Raw genomic sequence first — 22,341 nt, forward strand, 5'->3', positions numbered from 1 at the left:
TGTCAAATACATAATGTCAAAGGACAACACATAATGTTAAAACATTGTAAACACATAACACATATTCCTAAAACATAATGTCAAAGCATAACACATATTTCTAAATCATTATTTCATAAGTAATTTAAGGAACCCCATCTTGGCTTCGTCAGTCGTTGGAAACATAAAAGCTTCACGGTTTTGCTTTTTGGTGAACACAAACAATGCTTGTGAAAATTCGTTGGAGCCTTCACGAAAATCGGGAAACTTGGTAACAATGGCCATGCAATCTGCTATTGTTGGCGAAGGATTATTTTGTGGATAAGTTTGTGTGCTTTTTGTTGATATGGCATCCAATAAAGCATCTACTTTTTCTTCAAAAACTGAACTTTTACTCTTGGTTGAACGGTTGTTGGAAAAAAGCTTAGACCTTTTCTTCTTACTTGAACTACTTTCATGGAAACTAGGAAAAAGCGGCTCAACATCATCATCTAAATTGATATCATCACTATCTCCTTTGCCTTCCACATTTTCTCCGTTTGGATTGCTATTGTTTTGAAACTGTAATGGAGTCATAGTCTGATCTCCAACGACAACGGAATCCCGAAACAAAAAAGCATATTTCTCATCAAATAGGCTCAAATATGTGTTCCTAAATTTTGCATAATCTTTATTCTCCTACAAGACAAAAAGATAATGTAAATCAAATATGCTCAATCTATATGCAATATATATGCAATCATCACTTAAAGTAATTACAAAGAATAGTAAATACCTTTATTTTCTCCTCCCACCACTCGGGCGATGCATCTATCTGGCTTCTCGTCCCACCGAGTCCGGTTTCAAGCCTCATTAATCGGTCATAAAGCTTCCACTCTTTTTTCATATTCTCCCATTTGTTTGTTAGTTGTTTTTTTTCAAGAACATAACCTGTTTTGTCCTTCATGTGTTTTTGTATATTCTCCCACCCAACTTTAGTTAAGTGAGTACCGGTTTTATTGCCTTTTTTTACTTCAGTTACACATGAATCAACAAACACCATGAAGCTACGATTATCCCATCCGAATTTTGGTTTTTTCATTTTTAAAGATGTTTCACAGTCAACAACAGTGGTGAGGTTTTCGTCCATCTGTGAATTTCATATCAACATTTTAACACCAAACCAATTTCAATAACCTTCCTAAATGGTTTTATCAATTTAAACAATTGCTAATCAATCTTTTATATGATTCATGAGCTATAGTTTAATTAAAACAGAAAAATTAGAACAACAATAGAAGAAAATAACACAAACCAGAATAAAGAAATTGGAATAATTTTCACAAATGTTACCTGTTAGCAACACAAATTGGTCCCTGGGAACAAAAAATTTCATCACTTTAATCAATATCATCCATATATTCATGAATTCCACTAATAATTATCCAATAAATTATCAATTTCACAATTGTATTAAACTGTTAACAACACAAACTGTTAACAGCTACAGGGACCGATCCATGCAAGGAACAAGGAACAAATTGAAGGAACAAATCACATATAATTCTAGGAAAATCGAAATCTAAGGAACAAATCCACTTACAGTACAAGCAAAAACGAAGCTTCACAGTTTTTTGCTGTTAAAATCGAAAATCAAGACAAAAAAAAAACCAAAATCGGAGTAATACCTGGTCGGAGAGAGAGAAAGGAGATCGCCGGATTTTGTGTGAAACGTCGGACGATCGTCGATGCCTTGGAGATTGCCGGCGACTTGTTGAAGTTGATGATGAACGACAGCGAGAGAGAGGGATGAACGAGAGAGGAACGGTGGTGGACAGAACGAGAAGAAAAAGAAAAGAACGAGAAGAGTATTTTAGGGTAGCGGGGGTATATCAGTCATTTAATTGAGAAAGCCTTCAAAAGTTTCAAAAAGTCACAGATACGTGACTTTTCCAAATGCCTTAAATCCTTCTTTATGAAAAGTAACTTTTAAAAGATCTTTTACATTTGCCAAACATCTTTTACCCCATTTTAACTTTTTGGAAAAGATAAAGTGTAAAAGTTGGTTCAAAAAGATAAAACAAACACCCTCCAAATAATCAAAACACCAAATTTTGATTTTTATTCTTCAACGAACACCAAATCAACAACTTCACAGATTTCATCAGAATCATTGAAGAAAACATCACTTTTTGATTGCAGAACAAGACTCGATTCTCAAATCAAAGCATCAAATGGATATCAATCAGTCATAAGGAAGTATTATTACAAACGTTGATTAGAATTCGAACCCGATTAACTTGAATTGAAACAACTCAATATTGGTAAGAAGAATGAATCAAAAAAATAGAGATCAAAATCGAATGAATTCGGCCTTAAATCAAAATTTGATCATGATAATTTCAACAATTACGAGAACAACGTGAATCGGCGATGTCCATCAACAACAAGCCAAAACTCATATGAACGGTAATTGAAATTGGGCTGAAGATGAATCGAATGAACAGTAATTGGCAATAATGGGCTCAGGTAAAAAAATGGTATTGGATCGGTTGAATGTATAGTAATCAGATCCAAAAAAAAAATGAATAACAATGAACACGATTTGTACTCAAACGAGGGTTTATAGAAAAATAATTGAATCAAAAGATTTTGATCTCAAAGCAAATTAGATCCAAAGAACAGAGAGAAAAAATACCACGATGAAGAGTAGAGGAACATCATGAATTTTCATGAACAGTAGCTTGAACATAATTATGATTCCAAGACGCTAAAAAACCAATAATCTTCAATATCTTGTGCAGAAAATCATCAATCAATAGATCTTCAAAGACCCGCTCTGATACCACTTGTTGGGATTAAAACCCTAATTGTGATTTGATGAACAAGATGCAGAAAATAAGAACAAACACAAATAAAGAAGATATATCAAATGATCACTAGATTTATTCAAACATGAGGAATAAATTACACTTTCAACATAAATTAAAGAATCTAACACTACATAAGAAACCTCACAACGTGGCAGCTATATTTTGCCTCACTCTTAACCCTAATAATGAATAATACATGACTATTTATAGGGAAAAGACAAGTCTTGGGCTTTTAACCTACACTTCATCAAGGGGCTCATTACCATCATCCATGGAGTGCTTTGAAACCCTACATGAGTGTTTTAGCCCTCTTGATGCCATGCATGGACGTAAAGCTAGCAACTTTACGTGGTATTTCAGTCCTAAGGGACAAGATCTATAGTTTGGGGATTTGGTTTCGCTTGGAAGTGTCTGAATGCATTAAGGCTAGGAAAACTCGACGAGTTGCTCTGCCAACTCGACGAGTTGGTTCGAGCTTTCCCGCTTTCTGGAATGATGAAGAACTCGACGAGTTGCTCTGGTAACTCGACGAGTTGTCTCAAGCTTTTCACGATTTTCTGAGATATGAAGGAACTCGACGAGTCAGTAGATGCACTCGACGAGTTGGGTCAACATGGACCGTTGACCTTGACTATAGAACTTGACTGTTGACTTTGAGTTTGACCATGGTTGACCAAGTTTTACCTTGAGGGTATTTTGGGTATTTTGGGATTTTGATGAGGTTAGTCACTTGGTGATTGTAGGTAGTTGAGTTGGAGCTATGAGTTGGGATTGATATTACCGACCCATTGGATTGATATCCTAGTAGTTATTGATATGTTGAGTATGAGTTAGATATGCATGCTAGTTTGATATGCTAGTCTGGTAGATCTGTAGGACTACCTGTGATATTGTCTGATTATCTGTATGTGTGATTATATGTTACATGTCGACATGTTTTGTGGGTTGGGTTGAGTTTGTACTGCTCTGTGCTGTAGCCGACAAACCTTGGAGTATGCCAGATTGAGCTGAGGGCCAGGGAGGGCATGCCAGAATCATACTAAGGACTTATGAGCATTCCATATAGAAGCTGAGGGCCGAGCAGGGTATGCGAGACTCGTACTATGGGCTAATCTTTTGTATGCCAATCCAAGGACTAAGAGAGCAAGCCAGACATAAGATGTGGGCCCAAGGGGCAAGCCAGACTTATGTTGTGGGCTCGGGAACAATCCAGACATGAGATGTGGGCCCGATAGGCAAGCCAGACTCATGCTGTGGGCTCGGGGTAATCTAGTCTGTAAAGCTATGGACCCATTACATGTTGTTATTATGTGTACTATGTGTTATGTATCAGTATTTTGAGGGAAGTCACTAAGCTTCTGGCTTATAGTTGTGAATTTTGTTTCAGGTACATCTGATGATCGCGGGAAGGCGAAGGCTTGATCGTGTACCTCCTTGTTTTTCATGATTAATTTATGGGAAAAATCTGATATTGGATTATTTTGAAAACAATTTGTAAACAATGGATGGTTTTGGAATGTTTGAAAATTTTAAATTTTACATGAATTTTATGGATGTTACAATTAGTGCAACCAACAGTGAAAATATTATTATCTTAAATCATGCGCGCCAACGGTTTACTAATATATATATATATATATATATATATATATATATATATATATATATATATATATATATATATATATATATATATATATTGTGACATCCTCATTTTCATGGGCAGAAAAGACCGATTTTGTTTATGCTTTATAAAAATCAGAGTACTTCTTTTAATAAAAATGTTGCGAAATTTGTTCCCAATAAAACATGATAAATACGTTATCAAAGCATTTTTGAAGAAATATATTTTTATTCATTTTAAAACATTTGGGATGTCATTGTGAATACAAAAACATAAGCATAAACAGAACTTACATTCCTTTACAATAATGATCTACACCTTTTTAATCTCTCAGTGTAATGTAACTTCGTATCGGCACCTGCGATTCAAATAAGCTTGAGTGGGTCAGGTTGGGAAACCTGGTGAGTACATAGGGTTTTCAACCCACAGTAATATAATTATTATGTGTAAACATCAAACAATCAACCCAATTACCCATTCCCATTATCTTCTTTACTCTTAATGATCTACCCTAAGAATTAGCTATTCCTCGTTCATTCGTTCCTAAGGATCATCCTAAGTAAATGACACAAAATCCATCATTGCCAGGGTTTACTCAACAGGCAATAAGTCACATAGTCGCTAGGGTTTAGGCACTAAGTCTTATAGTCGCCAGGGTTTATACAACAAGCACTAAGACGCATAGTCTCCAGGGTTTATACAGCGGGCACTAAGTCACATAGTCGCCAGGGTTTAGGCACTAAGTCTCATAGTTGTCAGGGTTTATACAACATGCACTAAGTCACATATTCGCCAGGGTTTAGGCACTAAGTCTCATAGTCGCCAGGGTTTAGAGTACATCGGGTGAACACATCGTTCACAACATTACAGGTTGCGAGCCTGTTAGTGTTCCACTGGACTGTCTAGAATAGTCCGTGGTTGTCATCCATACTCTGCTAGATGACGGGTCTAACGCTTGGGAAAAAGGATTCTCTTATTTTTCACCTCTCACCCTTATCTCATGGTCTATATCACCTCTCATATCTACCCATGTATTATCCAACATAATTTGTAGATATAAAATACGTATACATTTTAAATCATTTAAAACATGTATAAAATTGTTCATCCAACATAGATAGCAAGTATACAGATAATATGCACACATAGCATGTAATTTATATTAAATACTTCATATCTATGTATAAGATGAAAGTAACTATGCACTCGCTTGTTAAAGTGACGACTCAAAATTTGAGCAGCGCTTCGCTTCTTAACAATATGATTTCTTTTGACGAAACCTATTATTATTAGCACTAGATTTTAGTCTAATCTTTATTGCGACTAATTATTAGTCTAGATTCATCATTAACTCAAAGTCTACTTCAAGATCTATCAAGTAAGGAACAACCAGGTAGGATCATATCGGAGGTAGGGTCCGTTTAATTTACGAAGTATACTATTTGGAAATCCCACTTTAAACACCTCACTAAATCACAACCTAGACATCATTCCCGTAAGTAGATTAATCAGTATAATGACTTTGAATCACTGATAAATCTTATTTATAGGTTCATAATTACAATATTATATTTTTATATAAGCTATATTTAAAGTATGGTAGGCGTATCTCAGTTACAGTGGGTTTTTCTCAAAACCGAGCTCCGCCGAAGCAGAGTTTCTGAGCCGAAGGCTCTTCTTTTCGGAGCCATTGGGCGCTCCGGGGCTTCCACCTCATTCTAGGGGGTTCCTTAGGCTTTTAGGGGGGGTTTAGGGGGCTAAAGAGAGGTTCTAGAGAGAGAGAGAGAGAGAGAGAGAGAGAGAAGTAATGGGAGGTGTAAGGAACTTGGTAGCCTTCGTTCATCTATTTATAGGGTGAATTGGGGTCACTCACGTCGTGAGTCCTTAGTGCTCACGTCGTGAGCTAGCTGGAGACACCAAGGCTGAGTCTGATGCTGACACATGTCATCGCACACATGGTGTAAATTAGCCGATTTTCAAAAATTCATAATTCTTGCATATGAGCTTCGTTTTTGACGTTATTTATATCCACGCATAGGTAAAAATAAAATCTACAACTTTCATTTTGAGTCCATCGGCTAATTCTCGACCGATCTTAAATTTAACAGTAGGGTGAGATTATACTGTTAAATGACCGCGTAAAATTCATAACTTCTACATACGGACTCCGTTTTCGTCTGTCTTTTTACCGTTGAGCCCCTATTAATGAGATTTTTAACTCTCATTTAGGTCGCATTGGCCAAAAACCGCTCGATCTAAAATTTGAATTCAGGGCTGTGCACTGCTAACCGAAATCTTAGAAAAATCATAACTTCCTCATAAGAAGTCAGATTTGGGCGTTCTTTTTATGAACTCTCACAGTTTAATGCATACTACGACTTTGGTTTAGATTGCTAAGGCTAAAAAGTCCTCTATCGTAAATTCACTATTTACGTCTCACAGGGTCGTGTCGGTTTTGTCGCGAAACTTCGACGGACCATAACTTCTTCGTTATAACTCGGATTTCGGATTGTAACATATACTATAACTTGGTTAAGATTACTCTTTCTAAATATTCTTCCATCAAAAACTCATTTTTGATGCTTATTGGCTCTAAATTGACAAGCCCGAATCCGCAGGCGTTATATATATATATATATATATATATATATATATATATATATATATATATATATATATATATATATATATATATGAAGTTATTATTATGTATATATTAGTTATCTATTTCTTTAAACATAAAAAATAGAACTAAATATATTTATCAAAACTTATATTGTTATGAATTATTTCTCAAAACTATTAAAATTAATATAAATATCAAAGATTAAAAAAGAATTAGTCAAAGTAGCTTATCATAAATTTTCATCTAATATTAAAAAACGTTTCACATCAATGGTATATAAAAACCTATAAAAATATTTATACAAGTTGTAAATTTTTATTTTTTACAAATAAATATCATTAATGATGCTCCAAGCCATTTAGGTTCCGGTTGGTTAGATGAAATGGGTTGTCTAAGAGTACCCGATATGGGCCTCAATGAGAAGAGACGAGGCGCAACGTCATCTTAACGGGGGACCCCCCCCCCCCCCCCCCCACTAACTCGTTGCAGCTCGTCGCGGTGGATTTTGTGGCCATTACCACCGGGTGAAACGAGAAAAAATTTGACCGTTGGTGTATTAAACCTTTGACTTAATTAAAAAAAATTATTTATTCTTTTCCTATATAAACACCTATTATCTAAACAATTTTTTACAAATACCTTCTCTTTTTCTCTCTATATAACCTCAATTATCTTAAAAAAAATTATGGATTCTTTCGATTCATCTGATGATTCCAATGCCGATATGTTATTCAGGATGATGTATCATTATTACACTAACGACCTACTACAACCAGACCCAGCCTCACTGCTAACGAGATGTGCGATGTTAAACAGAAATCGCGAGGAAGGATACGCGCATCTATATCGCGATTACTTTGCGGATAATTGTGTATACGGGACGAAGGACTTCAAAAGATGATTTCGTTTGAGTAAGGATGTGTTCTTACGAATCACCAATGCCTTGGAAAGCCGGTATCGCTTCTTTACTATACTTTTATACAAATTAAATAAAAATGTACTACATGTTTCTTTTTAAATTTACAACATATGCAATATATTTTTAAACTGTAGTTAATTTATGTTTAGGTATGAATTTTTTCAATTGAGATATGATGCTAGAGGTAGACGAGGGTTTACAACGTTATAGAAACATGTTGCGGTCATTCGTTTGATGGCTGTGGGGGAGTCACCCGACATCATGGACGACTATATGAAAATGTCCGAAAGAACCGTAAGGGAGAGTTTCTATACATTGTCAAGGGGTGTTGTTGAAACATTTGGAGACGTGTATTTGCGGAAACCTTCGTTGCATGATTTGCAAGAATTGTATGTGGTGCATGAAGAACACCATGGGTTTCCCGAAATAATCGGAAGCATTGATTGCACACACTGTAAATGGAAAAATTTTCCGGTAGCATGGAAAGGGCAATACGCAAGTGGTCATCACGGATCACCTTCGTTGGTTTTAGAGGCTGTTGCTTCTCAAGATTTATGGATTTGACATGCATTTTGTGGGGTTGCGGGTTCCAACAACGACATTAACGTTCTTGATCAGTCGCCAGTATTCGACGATCTTTTGAATGGAAAGGCCCCGGATGCTCCTTTCACGGTGAATGGAAACGAATACAAATATGGGTATTACCTTACAGATAGAATATATCCTCAGTATTCCACATTCGTGAAGGCATTCCGCCACCCGGTTGAAGAACGAGATAATTTTTTTAAGAGAAGACAAGAAGGAGCACGTAAGGATGTGGAACGTGCTGAAGGCGAAGTGACATATAGTTGAACATGTAACCCGACCATTGGATTTAAAAACTCTACGATATATCATGTATGCATGTATCATAATGCATAACATGGTAGTAGAAGATAAAAGGCGAAATATTGCACACTATATCCCAACGGAGCCCAGACACGTTCAGTTTCAACCAGGAACAACAGAGTATTTGCATCACGTTGTTGACATATCAAGACGCAAATAAACACAGACAACTTCGAGAAGACTTGACGGATTATATCTTTTATGGTAACAAAACGATAACGAATAGCGTTGTATTTTTTTTTTTTTTGAATTTGGATGTTATTTTTTTTTTTTTTGAGTTTGGATGTTATGTGTAATTTAATTTCTATGTTAATTTTAATCTTTAAAAATTATTATATGTTATTTATAATTTTTAAACATTACGTTTTATTTATTATGTTATATTTAAAAAATATTTGTCTAAATTAAAAAAAAAATCCAAAAAAAAATAAATAAATTATAAAATGGAAAAAAGTTGGTGTTATAACAAGATACAACATAGTGATTATTTCCTAACTTGATGTTATAACACAATTGATGATGTGACATGTGATATGACACCAAAATGATGTTACATCTAATTACCCACACCTAATGGTTTAAAAAAAATACTGTAGACCAAATAGTGAAATAGATAATGTAATAAAATGAATTATTACTGTTTCACTACCCTAGTTAGTTGCACATTTGGAATGAAATGAGTCATAAATTATATTGTTTGGTAACTGAGAAAATACAAAGAAATAAAATGAAATTAATCAATAATGAGAAATTATCTCTTATACAAAATACATAGAAATCATAAATTTACAATAGCCTATGCCAAATTTTATTTTGCTATCGTAATAAATAAATATTATATAAATTAAAAAAATAGATGTCGATTTGAATAACAAAAATATAGATAGTAAGTTGTAACATATTTGTAAAAATACATTTACATTCGTTTAGAACTAAATCAAATATATATCTTTATATGCATAACATGCAAAACATTATAAATATTCACAAACTAAGAGATTACAATAAGTTGCAATTATAACGGTTTTCGTGACTTCATATGACACACAAAATCACCAACTATATTCAAAAAACTCATGGGTGAGTTGACACTCGAACCATATGAATTTCAAATTTAAATGGAAATAATTTATCGATTGAATGTCATGGAAATTGAGACATCAAGTGAAACGTTTGGAGCACACAATCACATACTCTATTCAAGTTTTTATATTTCGTAATTGATCTTGATAGATCATATATAAATTGTTTTGTTGAGAATTCATGTAATTTTATAAGTTCTTAAAAAAGGTTCTTTGAGAGTTTGTTGTGTATTCAGAGGCATGCATCAAGAAGACAATTTGCATTGAAAATGAAAATTAAGAAGTAATAAGAGAGGCCATTAATGAGAATTGACCAACTCTAACTAAACCTTGCAAACATCGTGAGAGTTGTTCTTTGTTTCTTAATTATGCATTAAATTTGTTTAATTTTGTATCTAGCAATAGATCATTTCGAATTTATTTTAATCAAACTCTATTGTGAACTTCTAGTGATATACCTACTACTAATTGAGTACTTTGTTTAGTAGGCATATGTAGATTCATATTCCTCCGGTCTTCAAGTATATAAATTTGGTTTTTGTTGTCCTAAAAATCTCAAACGTATACACCATATGATGCTCTGATTTTCAAGGCATCTGGGTTTTCTTTACAAGGTGAATGATTAAGCACAAGTTGATTTGTAATCGCCTATAAACTTCTGCCATCTACCTGATCTAAAGTTAATCAATGTCCTTAAATAATTATGTTGGCATGACATGTATGTTGGTCGGATATATGTGATGACCCATATTACACAATTCTATATATTTTAGGAAAATAGATGACCTTATGGAATGAAAAGTGGAAAGTACTAGCTATACGTATACATGGACGTTATTAAGTATTATGAAAAATACATGACAAGGTGATCATGTGGATGAGAGTTTGGCTCTCAGATCTTTTCTTAGTATCTTTCCTGATGGAGATTTAGGAATGGACGCCACAAAGTAGACCTTGTGCAGTTTCTTGTAAAATACCACCTACATGCATGCATCGTCATTTTAATTATAACTGTAAGTATAATGAATGATTATTTTTCTTTTTCATTTTAGTTAATTAATAATTACCTGCTTGGCAATGTAATCTTTTACAGCTTCTTGAGTGAGCTCCATCCCATTCAATAAAACAACGAAAGCAACGGGCACCTCCCCTGCGGCATCATCTTTTTGCCTGTTTTTGTTAAGTATTACTTGTGTTGTTCAGCATTTGCAGATATATATATATATATATATATATATATATATATATATATATATATATATATATATATATATATATATATATATATATATATATATATATATATATATTCTAATAAAAGAATAGTTTTAATTTCCTTTTGACATGTGTAATTCTATTAAGCCTCCTAATTAATGCATATTTTATTCACTTTTGCCATTTGTCACTTTATTATATATCCTAATTAATGTATGCCACTTGTCAACTCAATTTCAAATTTACAATTTTAAAATTTCACTTTAATTACAATAAATTAATAACATTAGAATAAAAATTAAAATAAAAATAATACAAATGATATAATTTCACATATTTATTTAAATTAATGATTAAAATTTATATAACTAAAAAAAACTCTTAATTAATAATTTATTTAAAATAATTAATTAATAATTTTGAGTTTTTATTATAAAAATTTATTTAATTTTTTAACCGTGGTTCCTACAAGTTTTCAACTAGTATATATATAGTACATACATCATCATTAATTTACACTTACGAGACAACAGCAGCATCTGCAATACAAGGATGACTCACAAGAAGGCCTTCCAACTCTGCCGGTGGAACCTAATGATTCATCAACCACATATTAAGTTCAATATTACCATTTAGTCAATATGTTTAGTTGATAAATGAACCAACTAAAAGCCATGGAGTACCTGGAAGCCTTTGAATTTGATAAGTTCCTTGACTCGATCCACAATAAAAACCTCCTCATCATGGTCTACATACCCAATATCACCTGTGTGAAGCCAACCTTCTTCATCTATGGTTGCAGCTGTAGACTTGGCATCATTCAGGTATCCTATCACATCATATGTATTAATTATATTTAACATAAATATACAAGGAAAACTAATAAAAGGAAGCATTACATACCTTTCATAATCTGAGGACCACGGATACATATCTCACCAGGTTGATTATATCCAAGTGATGAATAGGTGTCAGGGTCTATAACCTTAAGCTCAGCATTCCTGACAACACTACCACAAGAACCCGACTTGGTGGGCAATGGTTGTTTAGCAAATGCGACACTCATTGACAACACAGGTCCTGCTTCTGTCATCCCATAGCCCTGTCTTGCGTATACATGTACATGTATACATGGTGCATTACTTTAATATGTAAATTGTAATTATTCTTTAGAATCGCCTCATCAAGTGAATATATATATAAAAATACAAGATTCGTAAAAATACGTGAACTTTTTCCAACTTATTTCTTGTTATTTTTTTCAAGCAAAACTACACATATGCCTTAGACGCACGTATGTTTGGCAAATCCTTGAACTTTTTTTCGAAAAAAAATGTTTTTTTTTTATTTTTTATTTATTTATTTTTTTTTTTGCAAATGTGCATATGTGCACCTTTCTCGTCAACATAGATGTATATGTTCATATCACAAACTGTGCGCATATATATATATATATATATATATATATATATATATATATATATATATATATATATATATATATATATATATATATATATATATATATAGATTCTATGGAAAACAAGAAACCCTAAAACTCATAAAAATGTATAAAAGAAACACTTAGACATCACAAATCTATTTTTTTTTTGATTTTATATTATGAATTTTCGCAGTTTTTTTGTTATTTTCGCTGAAATTTCTTTTGAAAAAAAACCAAAAAAAAAAATCGATATTTTTATTTTTCAGCGATTTTGTAAATAAACCTGTGATTTTTAGGAAAAAAATGTCAAAAAAAAATTTGTAATCTCTAAGTATTTTTTTATGTATTTTTATGATTTTTAGGGTTTTTTTGTTTTACATATAACCCTTCCCCCCCCCCCCCCCCCCCCTCTCTCTCTCTCTCTCTCTCTCTCTCTATATATATATATATATATATATATATATATATATATATATATATATATATATATATATAGAGAGAGAGAGAGAGAGAGAGAGAGAGAGAGTTAAGTTCATATGTGGATTGACATTTATTGTGTGGACTTGTGAACATTGTGATTATGTGAGAATTATTAAAAAACAATTGTTGTTTGTTAATGTGAATATATTTATCTTTACATATTATTATTATTATCACACATTTTCATTAATTAAATCGTCTATAAGAGCATTATAGAATTTTTTTTATGATTTTCATTATGTCAAAATATATTCTTTGATAATCGTATACTGTAAGAATAAGAATGAATAAAAAATGATGCGTGAGAAAAAAAATAAATAAGAATTAATGAAAATGTTTGATAATGACAATATTAATGTGAAGCTGAACGTATTAACATTACCAAGCAACCTTTATATATATATATATATATATATATATATATATATATATATATATATATATATATATATATATATATATATATATATATATGTGTGTGTGTGTGTGTGTGTAAGGTAGTTTGTGGAGAGGAGACATCATGCAAATGGAATGGAGCTACAATTCATCAGCAAGGCTTTACGTGTATTGCATTTAATAAAAGAACACAACCAATAAGCCGGGTAATTAGATGTTTGTTTAAGCAACGTATGCTATTAAATGACCTAAACCAAGAAAATCTACTTTCCTTTTGGATGGGAAAAACAGAAAACCGCAAAACAACTAATGCTTAACAGAAGCTGATGATCACGCTTGCAGCCTTGGATGAAAAAAAGAGTACAAATCTACAATTTTTTTTTAAATCTGCAAATTATAATTAACTTCCAAATCCACCTATACCACCTACATGGTTCAAACCCCTAGAAAAATAAAAATGAGAGGAGAGGTCGCTCCTACCGAGGCAAGGCCCTTTGGTAGTAAAAAGCTATAGATGTTTATATCATTTCATAAGAGCACATAATACTCAATATTTGAGACCAATTGATTTACGCCACTTATTTAATTATGCTATTTACGTTTAACTTCAATTTTTATAAGCTTATATGACCATGATATATGAGAATGAGATTAAGTCAATGCTACTTTCTTCTGGCGAATAAACCAATCTTGAGCAAATTAAAGGTTAGTTGTTGACTCATCTAATCGGAACACGGAACACTATATAGTGCTATTCGTTGCCAAAAATAACCTTTCAACTACTTTCCAACCAAAATCAGAATCTGAGCCTCATATATATATTGTCATCTAGTAATAATTTTGTTGTAATTTATTTTACACAAGTCATGAGTGCCACAACTTTGTTACTCCTTAATTTACAATCATTGACCGTCACCCAGCAACTTTTTTTTTATTTTTATTTTTTAATATTTATTTTGTAATTAAATATTTTTGGGTAAAAGAAAAGAAAAATGGTGCAACTTAATTACCTGACCGAAAATTGCCTGTGGGACTCTACTTCTAAGACCATCTTCGAGCTCCTTCCCCAGCGGCGCCGCCCCTGACAATACCACCCTTATCGAACTCAAGTCGTAGCTCCCGACCATCGGATTCTTAGCCAACGCAAGCACCAGCGGTGGTACGACAGCTGCTACCGTCACCCTATACCTTTGTATCAACTCAAGTAGCGATCTTATCTCAAACTTAGGCATCAGCACCACAGAGGCCCCTGCTCTCAGAGAACACAATAACACTGAGTTTAGTGAATATATGTGAAACAACGGAAGCACACATAAAACCACGTCCTCCTGTTTTAGATAAAGGTTTGGGTTTTCTCCGTCGACTTGTTGTGCAACGCTCGTGATCAGGCTCTTATGCGTCAAGATGACACCTTTTGGCAGTCCTGTCGTTCCCGACGAAAACGGTAATGCCACGGCATCGTCCGGATCAATTGTAACAGACGGAATATTGTTTTCATTTGTTCGATAAAGCATTGAGAAATGTAGGCACTTCTCTGGTGGGTCATCGACGGTTATAACCGGGAAATCTTGACCCATTTTTGGGTTGTGTTCCCCATGATCACGAAGCTTGTCGACGTACTGCGCCTGGGTGATTATCATCTTGGAATTGGAGGAATTGAACTGCTTGAAGATTTCACCAGCAGTGTAGAAGGGATTTGCGGCGGTGGTCACCGCGCCAATCATGGAAGCGGCCATGAAAGTTAGCGCAAATTCAGCGCAATTCTGGAGGAGGAGCATAATCACATCACCCTTGGAGATACCAAGAGCGGATAATCCAACGGCTATTTTGCGAGAGAGAATGTGTGTCTGGGAAAAAGTGTAGGTGGCTCCGGTGGAACCAACAACGAGACATGGTTTGTCAGAGAATCGGGAAAGATTCTCGAAACAGTAGGTGTGAAGAGGTATATGGTTTGCGATGTTGGGTAAGTCTGGTAGTTTTGATCTGAAAATAACATGTCTATTGGAGCCATCATCGACTTTATGAATGTTATTTGTATTAGTGTTATTAGAAGTAGAAGCTGGTGATGAAGAGGACGACGCAAGGGGTGGAGGTGGTGGAGTTTCTTGTTTTTGAGCTTCGACAGAAAGCATGATGCCTCTCGGTTTCGTTTGTGTTATGAGGATGTTTCTTGATGCTTGTAATTTGTTTTTCTTAGCGGAATTCTTATGGAATTGTGTCGTAAATTATCTTGTAAATTTGTGAAAGTAGAAGAGGAGGTGCAAGATGGTGATTGAAGGGTTAGATGAATGAATTATATGACATAACATGGACAATGTGGATGGGGGGACATTTAGAGTTAGGTGATACGAAATCAAGAAACTGCGAGTTATTAATATTCTACAAAATCATGATCCTTTTATTTCCTTTTTCTTTTTTGAATCTTAAAATTCTCTTTTTTATGTAATAAATGTAAAGTTGTACTACGTGTGGTTAGGGTATTATGATATTTAAATAGAGAAAATGACAAAAATAGCCAATTACACTAATTGCATTACAAAAATAGCAAAAAAAAATCGAGATTACATATATAGCCACCCATTTCGCAGATGAGAAGGTCTCATCTGCGAAATGGGCTTCTCATCTGCGAAAGTACAAGTGCCTGAAGTACAGTTGTGCTTTAGGCACTTGTACTTTCGCAGATGAGAATTTTTTTTTTTTTTTTAAATTTTTCGGTATAAATAGGGGTAATTTCGCAGATGGAATAGGTCCCATCTGCGAAATCCTCTGATCCTATCTGCGAAATGCAATTTTATTTATTTATTTATTTATTTTTTTTTTTTAAGGTTGACTACGAAATGAATTGGTTTGACTACGAAATGGGCTTTGCTATATAAAAACTTTTGTAGAAAAAATATCATTTTGGTTGTTATTTGGTTTGTGAAATACTCTCTATCTCTACAATTTGCTCAAAAAATGATTGAATATTTGGTTTGTCTTGTAACCGGTGGGAGATGGCAAGTTAATGAAACTAATCTGGAATACATATGTCCACAGGGAGGTATTTCTGAACTTGCTTTGATATTTTATGAGTATATTAGTTATAGTGATTTTGTATCTATGGTAAGAAGCAAAATTGGTTTGTTAGACAAATATAGAATTAGTCTTCGTTTCCACCATCCTAAATTAAATTATTATATAGCTATAGTTGAAGACGTGGATGTTAGAATGTTGATAAACGTAATCAAATGTAGTGGAGGAAGGGCTGTGAAAGTGTTTGTGGTGGTTGATGAAGTTGAGGAGGTTAATGGGGGCGGTGAAATTGGAAACGAAGTTGTTGGTAATTTATGCAGTTTTAAAGGGAGCAACGATCCGATAGGTACTTTCAATACTCCTAGTGTACCTCAGTTTCACAGTGTTGCTGAAAATGTTAATGTTAGTTATTCACCTATTCAATATGTGGATCCCGAGAATTACAAGTATGTTGGTGATGATGATGTTGGTACATATCTTAATCATGTTGGTGGTCGTTGTGATGATGTTGCCGAACAAGAAGTTAAACTTATGAATAGGTGTGTGGTAGATAAAACTAAAAAGAAAAAAATTCAACTCAAAAAAATGAAAAAAATCATGTTTACGGGCATTATGTTGATGTTGGTGATATATGTTTAGATATAACCGAGCTACAAAGTAATTCTGATAGAGATGAGTTGGGTGATGAAGTTAAAGCTAAGTATCCCGATAACCTTTTTCACGGTATGCCCCCTGTACCAGCATGGCCAGTTGATAATAATGAAGATATCCCAACACAGATGGTAGACATTAATCTTCAAAAGATTCAATGTGAGAGTATATTTAAAAACAAAGAACTTTTAAAGCGGTGTATTGGTAAAAAAATGTCTTCGAGAAGGTTTCCAGACGAGGACAAGTAGATCCACCAAATCAAGGTATGAAGCTGTGTGTGTTTCGAAAAATTGTTCTTGGTTACTAAGAGCAAAAGCAATTAAAAATACTGATGGACTTTTCCAAGTGAATAAATTTGTTGATGTACACACATGTTCTTCAACATTGTTGCAACCTAATCATCGACAAGCAAACAAATATGTTTTGGGTGAATATGTTGCTGATGTTTTGGCTGAAGACTATAGTAGAGTTTATCGGGGAAAAGAAATTGTTAATGATATTAATGCTCAATTGAATATCAATATCTCATACCATCAGGCATGGCGTGCGAAGCAATATGCATTGTTGTCGTTAAGGGGTACGAAAGAGGATTCTTTTACCAAACTTCCGGCGTATTGTCACAACTTGGCCAAACATAATCCGGGTACTGTCACACATATTAAAACAGATGCTGATGATCGGTTTGAGTTTTTGTACGTCGCACTCGGTTGCTCGGTTAGTATTATCATATCCTAATTTTTTTTAATATTTATTTTGGTGTATTTGAATAGATATACAATGTATTGTAGGTACGAGCTTTTGTCAATTTTTGTAAGCCGACCCTAGTAGTAGATGGAGCTCACCTAAAGGGCGAGTTCAAAGGTACCATGCTACTTGCAGTTACTAAGGACGGACAAAATCAAATATTACCGGTTGCATATGGTATATGCAAAAATGAGTGTACTGATTATTGGACATGGTTTTTTCAAAAACTACGTGATTGCATAGGAAATATGCAGGAGCTTACAATTATATCTGATAGGTCTCCATCTATAGCAACATCCGTTGCCAACATTTTTCCTCACGCTCATCATGGAATATGTGGTGTCCATTTGTATTTCAACATAGTATCTAGATTCGGCAAGAGTAAGACGGTTAAAGGAATTTTTTGGGAGGCGTGTAGGGCGTACACAGTTGATGCTTTTGATGCTGCCATGGATGTTATGAAAAAGACAAAAGAACCAGTATGGGAGTACTTAAAAAGTATAAATCCAGAAACCTGGTCAAGGGCACATTTTAAAGGGAACCGATACAATCTTATGTCGTCCAACAGTGCGGAGTCTATAAATGCATTATCTAGACACGCACGTAAGGTGCCAATACTTATGTTGATATATTTTTTTCGTGCTACAATGCAACAATGGTGGTTTCAAAGACGTAACTTTGCAGGTATTACGTAAATTTGTAATATTAATGTTTTATTAGTTTCGATGTTATTGATTTTAACTTCTTCATTTTGGCTGTTTTTTTAGCGGAAGCAACAACAACACTTACCCCTTGGGCGGATGAAGTTGTAAAAGAAAACAAGAAAAATTTTACCAAATGGGATGTTCGCATGATCTCAAATACGAAATGCGAGGTCAAAAAGGGGGCACAAAATGTGATTGTTGATTTTCAACATATGACATGTACATGTAGGCATTGGCAACTTGATGGGATACCTTGTGGTCATGTCATAAGATGTTTAACAGTGAACAATTACCAAGACTGCTCGAGGTTTGCATTAAATGCTTACTTTACCGAAACACTGAGGAAAACATATGAGGAATCAATAAACCCTCTGCCGAAGCCATCCGAATGGGAGATCCCCGATGATTTGATGATTGTTAAGCCACCTATAATGGATAAACGTCAGCCAGGCAGGCCAAGAAACACAGACCGCATTCCATCCCAAGGCGAGGGTCCAATTATAAAAGAGTGTTCTACATGTGGTCAACTAGGACACACGAGAAATAATTGTACTGGAAGGGCGTCTGGTAGCAGAGCAGGTCACATAATTTCTACTGCAGAAATGGCATATAATATTGGTGGTTCAGCGGGTTGCTCACAAACCCATAACGCTGATTTTGATATAAAACAACCTTGAAATTAAGAGTAATGACGAGTTGTTAGCTTATTATGTATTGTAATATTTTTATTAACTCTTACAAGACATTGCTATGCTTTCATATTTTAGTTAAGTTTGTTGATTATAACAATGAAAGAAGCCTTTATATTATAAAATATAGTTTGCAGATTTATTTTAACAGTTACAACATGTTATTTAAAAAAAAAACAACAAACGATCATTTGGCAACCTAATCTGTTTCATGATAATATTACAACAACTTTATAACTAATTTTTAAACTCAGGGAACTGCAACGGGTACTTCTCTTTCTCCATTGTGATATAGTCATCCCTAATTCTCATTTTGTCTTCGAAATGATCCTTTTTTACCATAATGTGTATCAACTGCTCATCCTTCTCAGCAAGCCGTTTTTCAGTCGTTTTGATTGCCTTCTTACTCTTTTTTATCCAATCTTTATGCTCTTTGATTTTGTTTTTATTGAGGTCAATCCATTCTTCAGCTTGTTTGCATTCCGAACCTATATCATTAGCAAGTTGAGTGAGAAGTCGGGATGACTCTTTGTCCTCTTCTTGTTGTGCTTCAGCCTTCTTTAATTCTTCAAAATTTTCATGTGACATATATGACCCAGCTGAAGAGGGTGTAAAAAAAGGGTCTACCGAATCACAGTAGTAACAATCTACTTCGTTGCATGAGCAAATTTCGAATTTGTGTGAGGAACTCATAATAAAATCGATGTTGTATTAAACTGGAGCAATAAGTGGTATTTATACATACTAGACAGTAATGAGAAGTCCAACTTTGAAATGACTAGACAGTAATGACAAGTCACTGTAGTAACCTGCACATCCCAGTGGGTCCCTTAAGTGACAAGAGATAAATGACAGTTTGACATGACAAAACACTGCATAAAGCTGAAATTCGTAGTCCAAATATAACCATTTCGTAGTCAAAGTATTATTTCATAGTCTATTTATTTATATAAATAGATGTTTAAGATCTATAAACCAAACACCCAAATCACCTAAACGAAACGAATTCCCATTATTAGAAATGTCGTCGAATGCAGCAAGTTCTTCGAATGAAGTACCTGGTTCCAATTCTGAAAGGCCATGGACGACAAAGGAGGTGTTAGTTTTAACACGGTGCTGGCTAAGTGTTAAGGATGGTGAACCGTTACTTGCTCCCCCGCATTGCCTAATTGGTGATGAATGGAGTCGCATCACATCTTTGTTTAACCATGAGATGGGAGAAGGGCAAAAAAGAGAAAAATCAGATGTTGTTACTAAGTGGACGGATGTAAAGGAGGAAGTGACATGGTTCAATCGAGCATGTAGTTATGCGAAACGTAACAATGTTCGTTGTCGTGACGAAGAAGAGTTCTTGGAAGTTGTTACAGAGTTTTACATCTTTGAGCATGAAGGCAGAGACTTCGAATATGAGGAAGTTTGGAAGGTTGTTAGAGATAAACAGTATTTCAAGTAGACCGCTCTAATTTGTGTTAAGAATAAGCCATGGACTTGTGTTTTACGTTAATGCTTTGTTCGTATTATGTCGTTTTTTTCATGTAATTGTTGTGATGTTTTAATGGTTCATGGAATCTTGTTACTAATGTATTCTAAATATTTTTGATAACTAATGCAATGGCCATTTATTAACTCAAGTTAATCATACGAGTTTCTCACATAATAAACTAAAATATATATATTAACTCAACTTAATCATACGAGTTTCTCACATACTAAACTAAAATATATTTTAAACATATGAAATACATACGAATTACATACGAAATACATGAAAATAACCTAGTACTCACATAATAAACTAAAATAGATTTTAAACAAACGAAATACATACGAAATACATAAGAAATACATGAAAATAACCTAGTACTCAAATAATAAACTAAAATAGATTTTAAACAAACGAGATATATTTCAAAATATTCCAAGGGGCTTCAAACTGGAATTCCAACCCGTTACTTAATGACTTGTATTCCTCCTTAGCAGCTTCCAAGATGACATCCTCAGTAGCATTTAAACGGGTGTCGTCAATTTTGGTATAAAGATCGTTGAATAATAGAACTTCGGTTTTCATTTCATACCATCTTGCTAAGATGTCTAGTTCGTCACGATCGTTTCTTGTAGCCATTCGGTTTTCAGCATTGAAAATATTTGTTAGACGGCTCCAAAACATTGGATCATTCAACTTGCTTGTCTCGTACACATGAATATAAGCATGTGTAAGAACCAAGAACTCTTCATTGCTCCATGATATAGAAGTCATTTGGATTGAAACAAAGAGGGTAGAATCTAAAAAACAATATTTGAACAACTATATTGGTTAATTTAATAACGTTTTGCATGTACCTTAGGGTCAATTTATAGTAGTTTCTACACAAAATCGCAGTTCAAACTTCTAATATGTCTGCAATTCATAGTCAAAATTAACTGACAAATGCAGTGTACTATACTTATAACACAACAGATCACTGTTCGAGTTGACAATTCATCCCCGGTTGAATGACAACACAATACATTGCTGTTTGAGTTGACAACTCATTGCACCAGGAAAGTAAGGAGTCGTTATAAATAGATTTCAATATCCGTTGTAATTGTATTCTATTACTTCCCTCCTTGCAATTATGGACTCACCACATATATGGAGGAACGCAGAGGAGGTCGCTTTGGTTCAAGCTTGGATTACAACTGTAGAGGTGGATTTTCCACCGGGTCCCCCACAAGTTCGTGCTGGATCATTTTGGTCTCGTGTCTGTCATTTGTTTCACCATTTAATGAACCGCACTCAATATCGAAGAAGAAGAGATGTCAAAGCGAAGTTTCTGGATATGAAAATGAAGGTGAAACAATTTTAACGTATTTATAACGAGTTGGATAACGAACATGCAAATACGGATGAAGACATTCTACGGCAGGTGGCTTTGGAACTATACCGCTTTCAATACGATGGTAGCGAGTTTACCCACTTAGATGCATGGAATGTTTTAAAGAATGTCCCTTATTTTTAATATGCATGTTGGTTAAGTTAATTGTTTTTCGTTATTT

The 22,341-nt window shown here is 34.1% G+C and overlaps 3 protein-coding genes across 3 annotated transcripts; 1 reads left to right on the plus strand and 2 right to left on the minus strand.

Annotated features, from left to right (window-relative positions):
* Positions 1–2: 2 nt before the first annotated feature.
* On the minus strand, positions 3–1,774 carry LOC145094227 (uncharacterized). The gene is made up of 2 exons (XM_079032528.1): positions 755–1,774; positions 3–657 (listed from the first exon to the last, which is right to left on the minus strand). The coding sequence occupies exons 1-2, from the start codon at positions 1,106–1,108 to the stop codon at positions 109–111; spliced, it is 903 nt and encodes a 300-aa protein (XP_078888654.1). The 5' UTR covers positions 1,109–1,774; the 3' UTR covers positions 3–108.
* Positions 1,775–8,234: 6,460 nt separating this feature from the next.
* On the plus strand, positions 8,235–8,852 carry LOC145094213 (uncharacterized). The gene is made up of 2 exons (XM_079032515.1): positions 8,235–8,525; positions 8,619–8,852. Exons 1-2 carry the CDS (start codon positions 8,235–8,237, stop codon positions 8,850–8,852), a joined length of 525 nt encoding a protein of 174 aa, XP_078888641.1.
* Positions 8,853–10,684: 1,832 nt separating this feature from the next.
* Positions 10,685–15,819, minus strand: LOC145094228 (4-coumarate--CoA ligase 2-like). Its single transcript, XM_079032529.1, has 6 exons — positions 14,516–15,819; positions 12,089–12,287; positions 11,869–12,014; positions 11,709–11,776; positions 11,038–11,140; positions 10,685–10,950 (listed from the first exon to the last, which is right to left on the minus strand). Exons 1-6 carry the CDS (start codon positions 15,635–15,637, stop codon positions 10,840–10,842), a joined length of 1,749 nt encoding a protein of 582 aa, XP_078888655.1. The 5' UTR covers positions 15,638–15,819; the 3' UTR covers positions 10,685–10,839.
* Between the last annotated feature and the right edge of the window lie 6,522 nt (positions 15,820–22,341).

The sequence above is a fragment of the Lactuca serriola genome, chromosome 3 (assembly GCF_051521515.1).
Source record: "Lactuca serriola cultivar US96UC23 chromosome 3, Lser_US96UC23_V15, whole genome shotgun sequence".
In the NCBI taxonomy this organism is placed as follows: domain Eukaryota; kingdom Viridiplantae; phylum Streptophyta; class Magnoliopsida; order Asterales; family Asteraceae; genus Lactuca; species Lactuca serriola.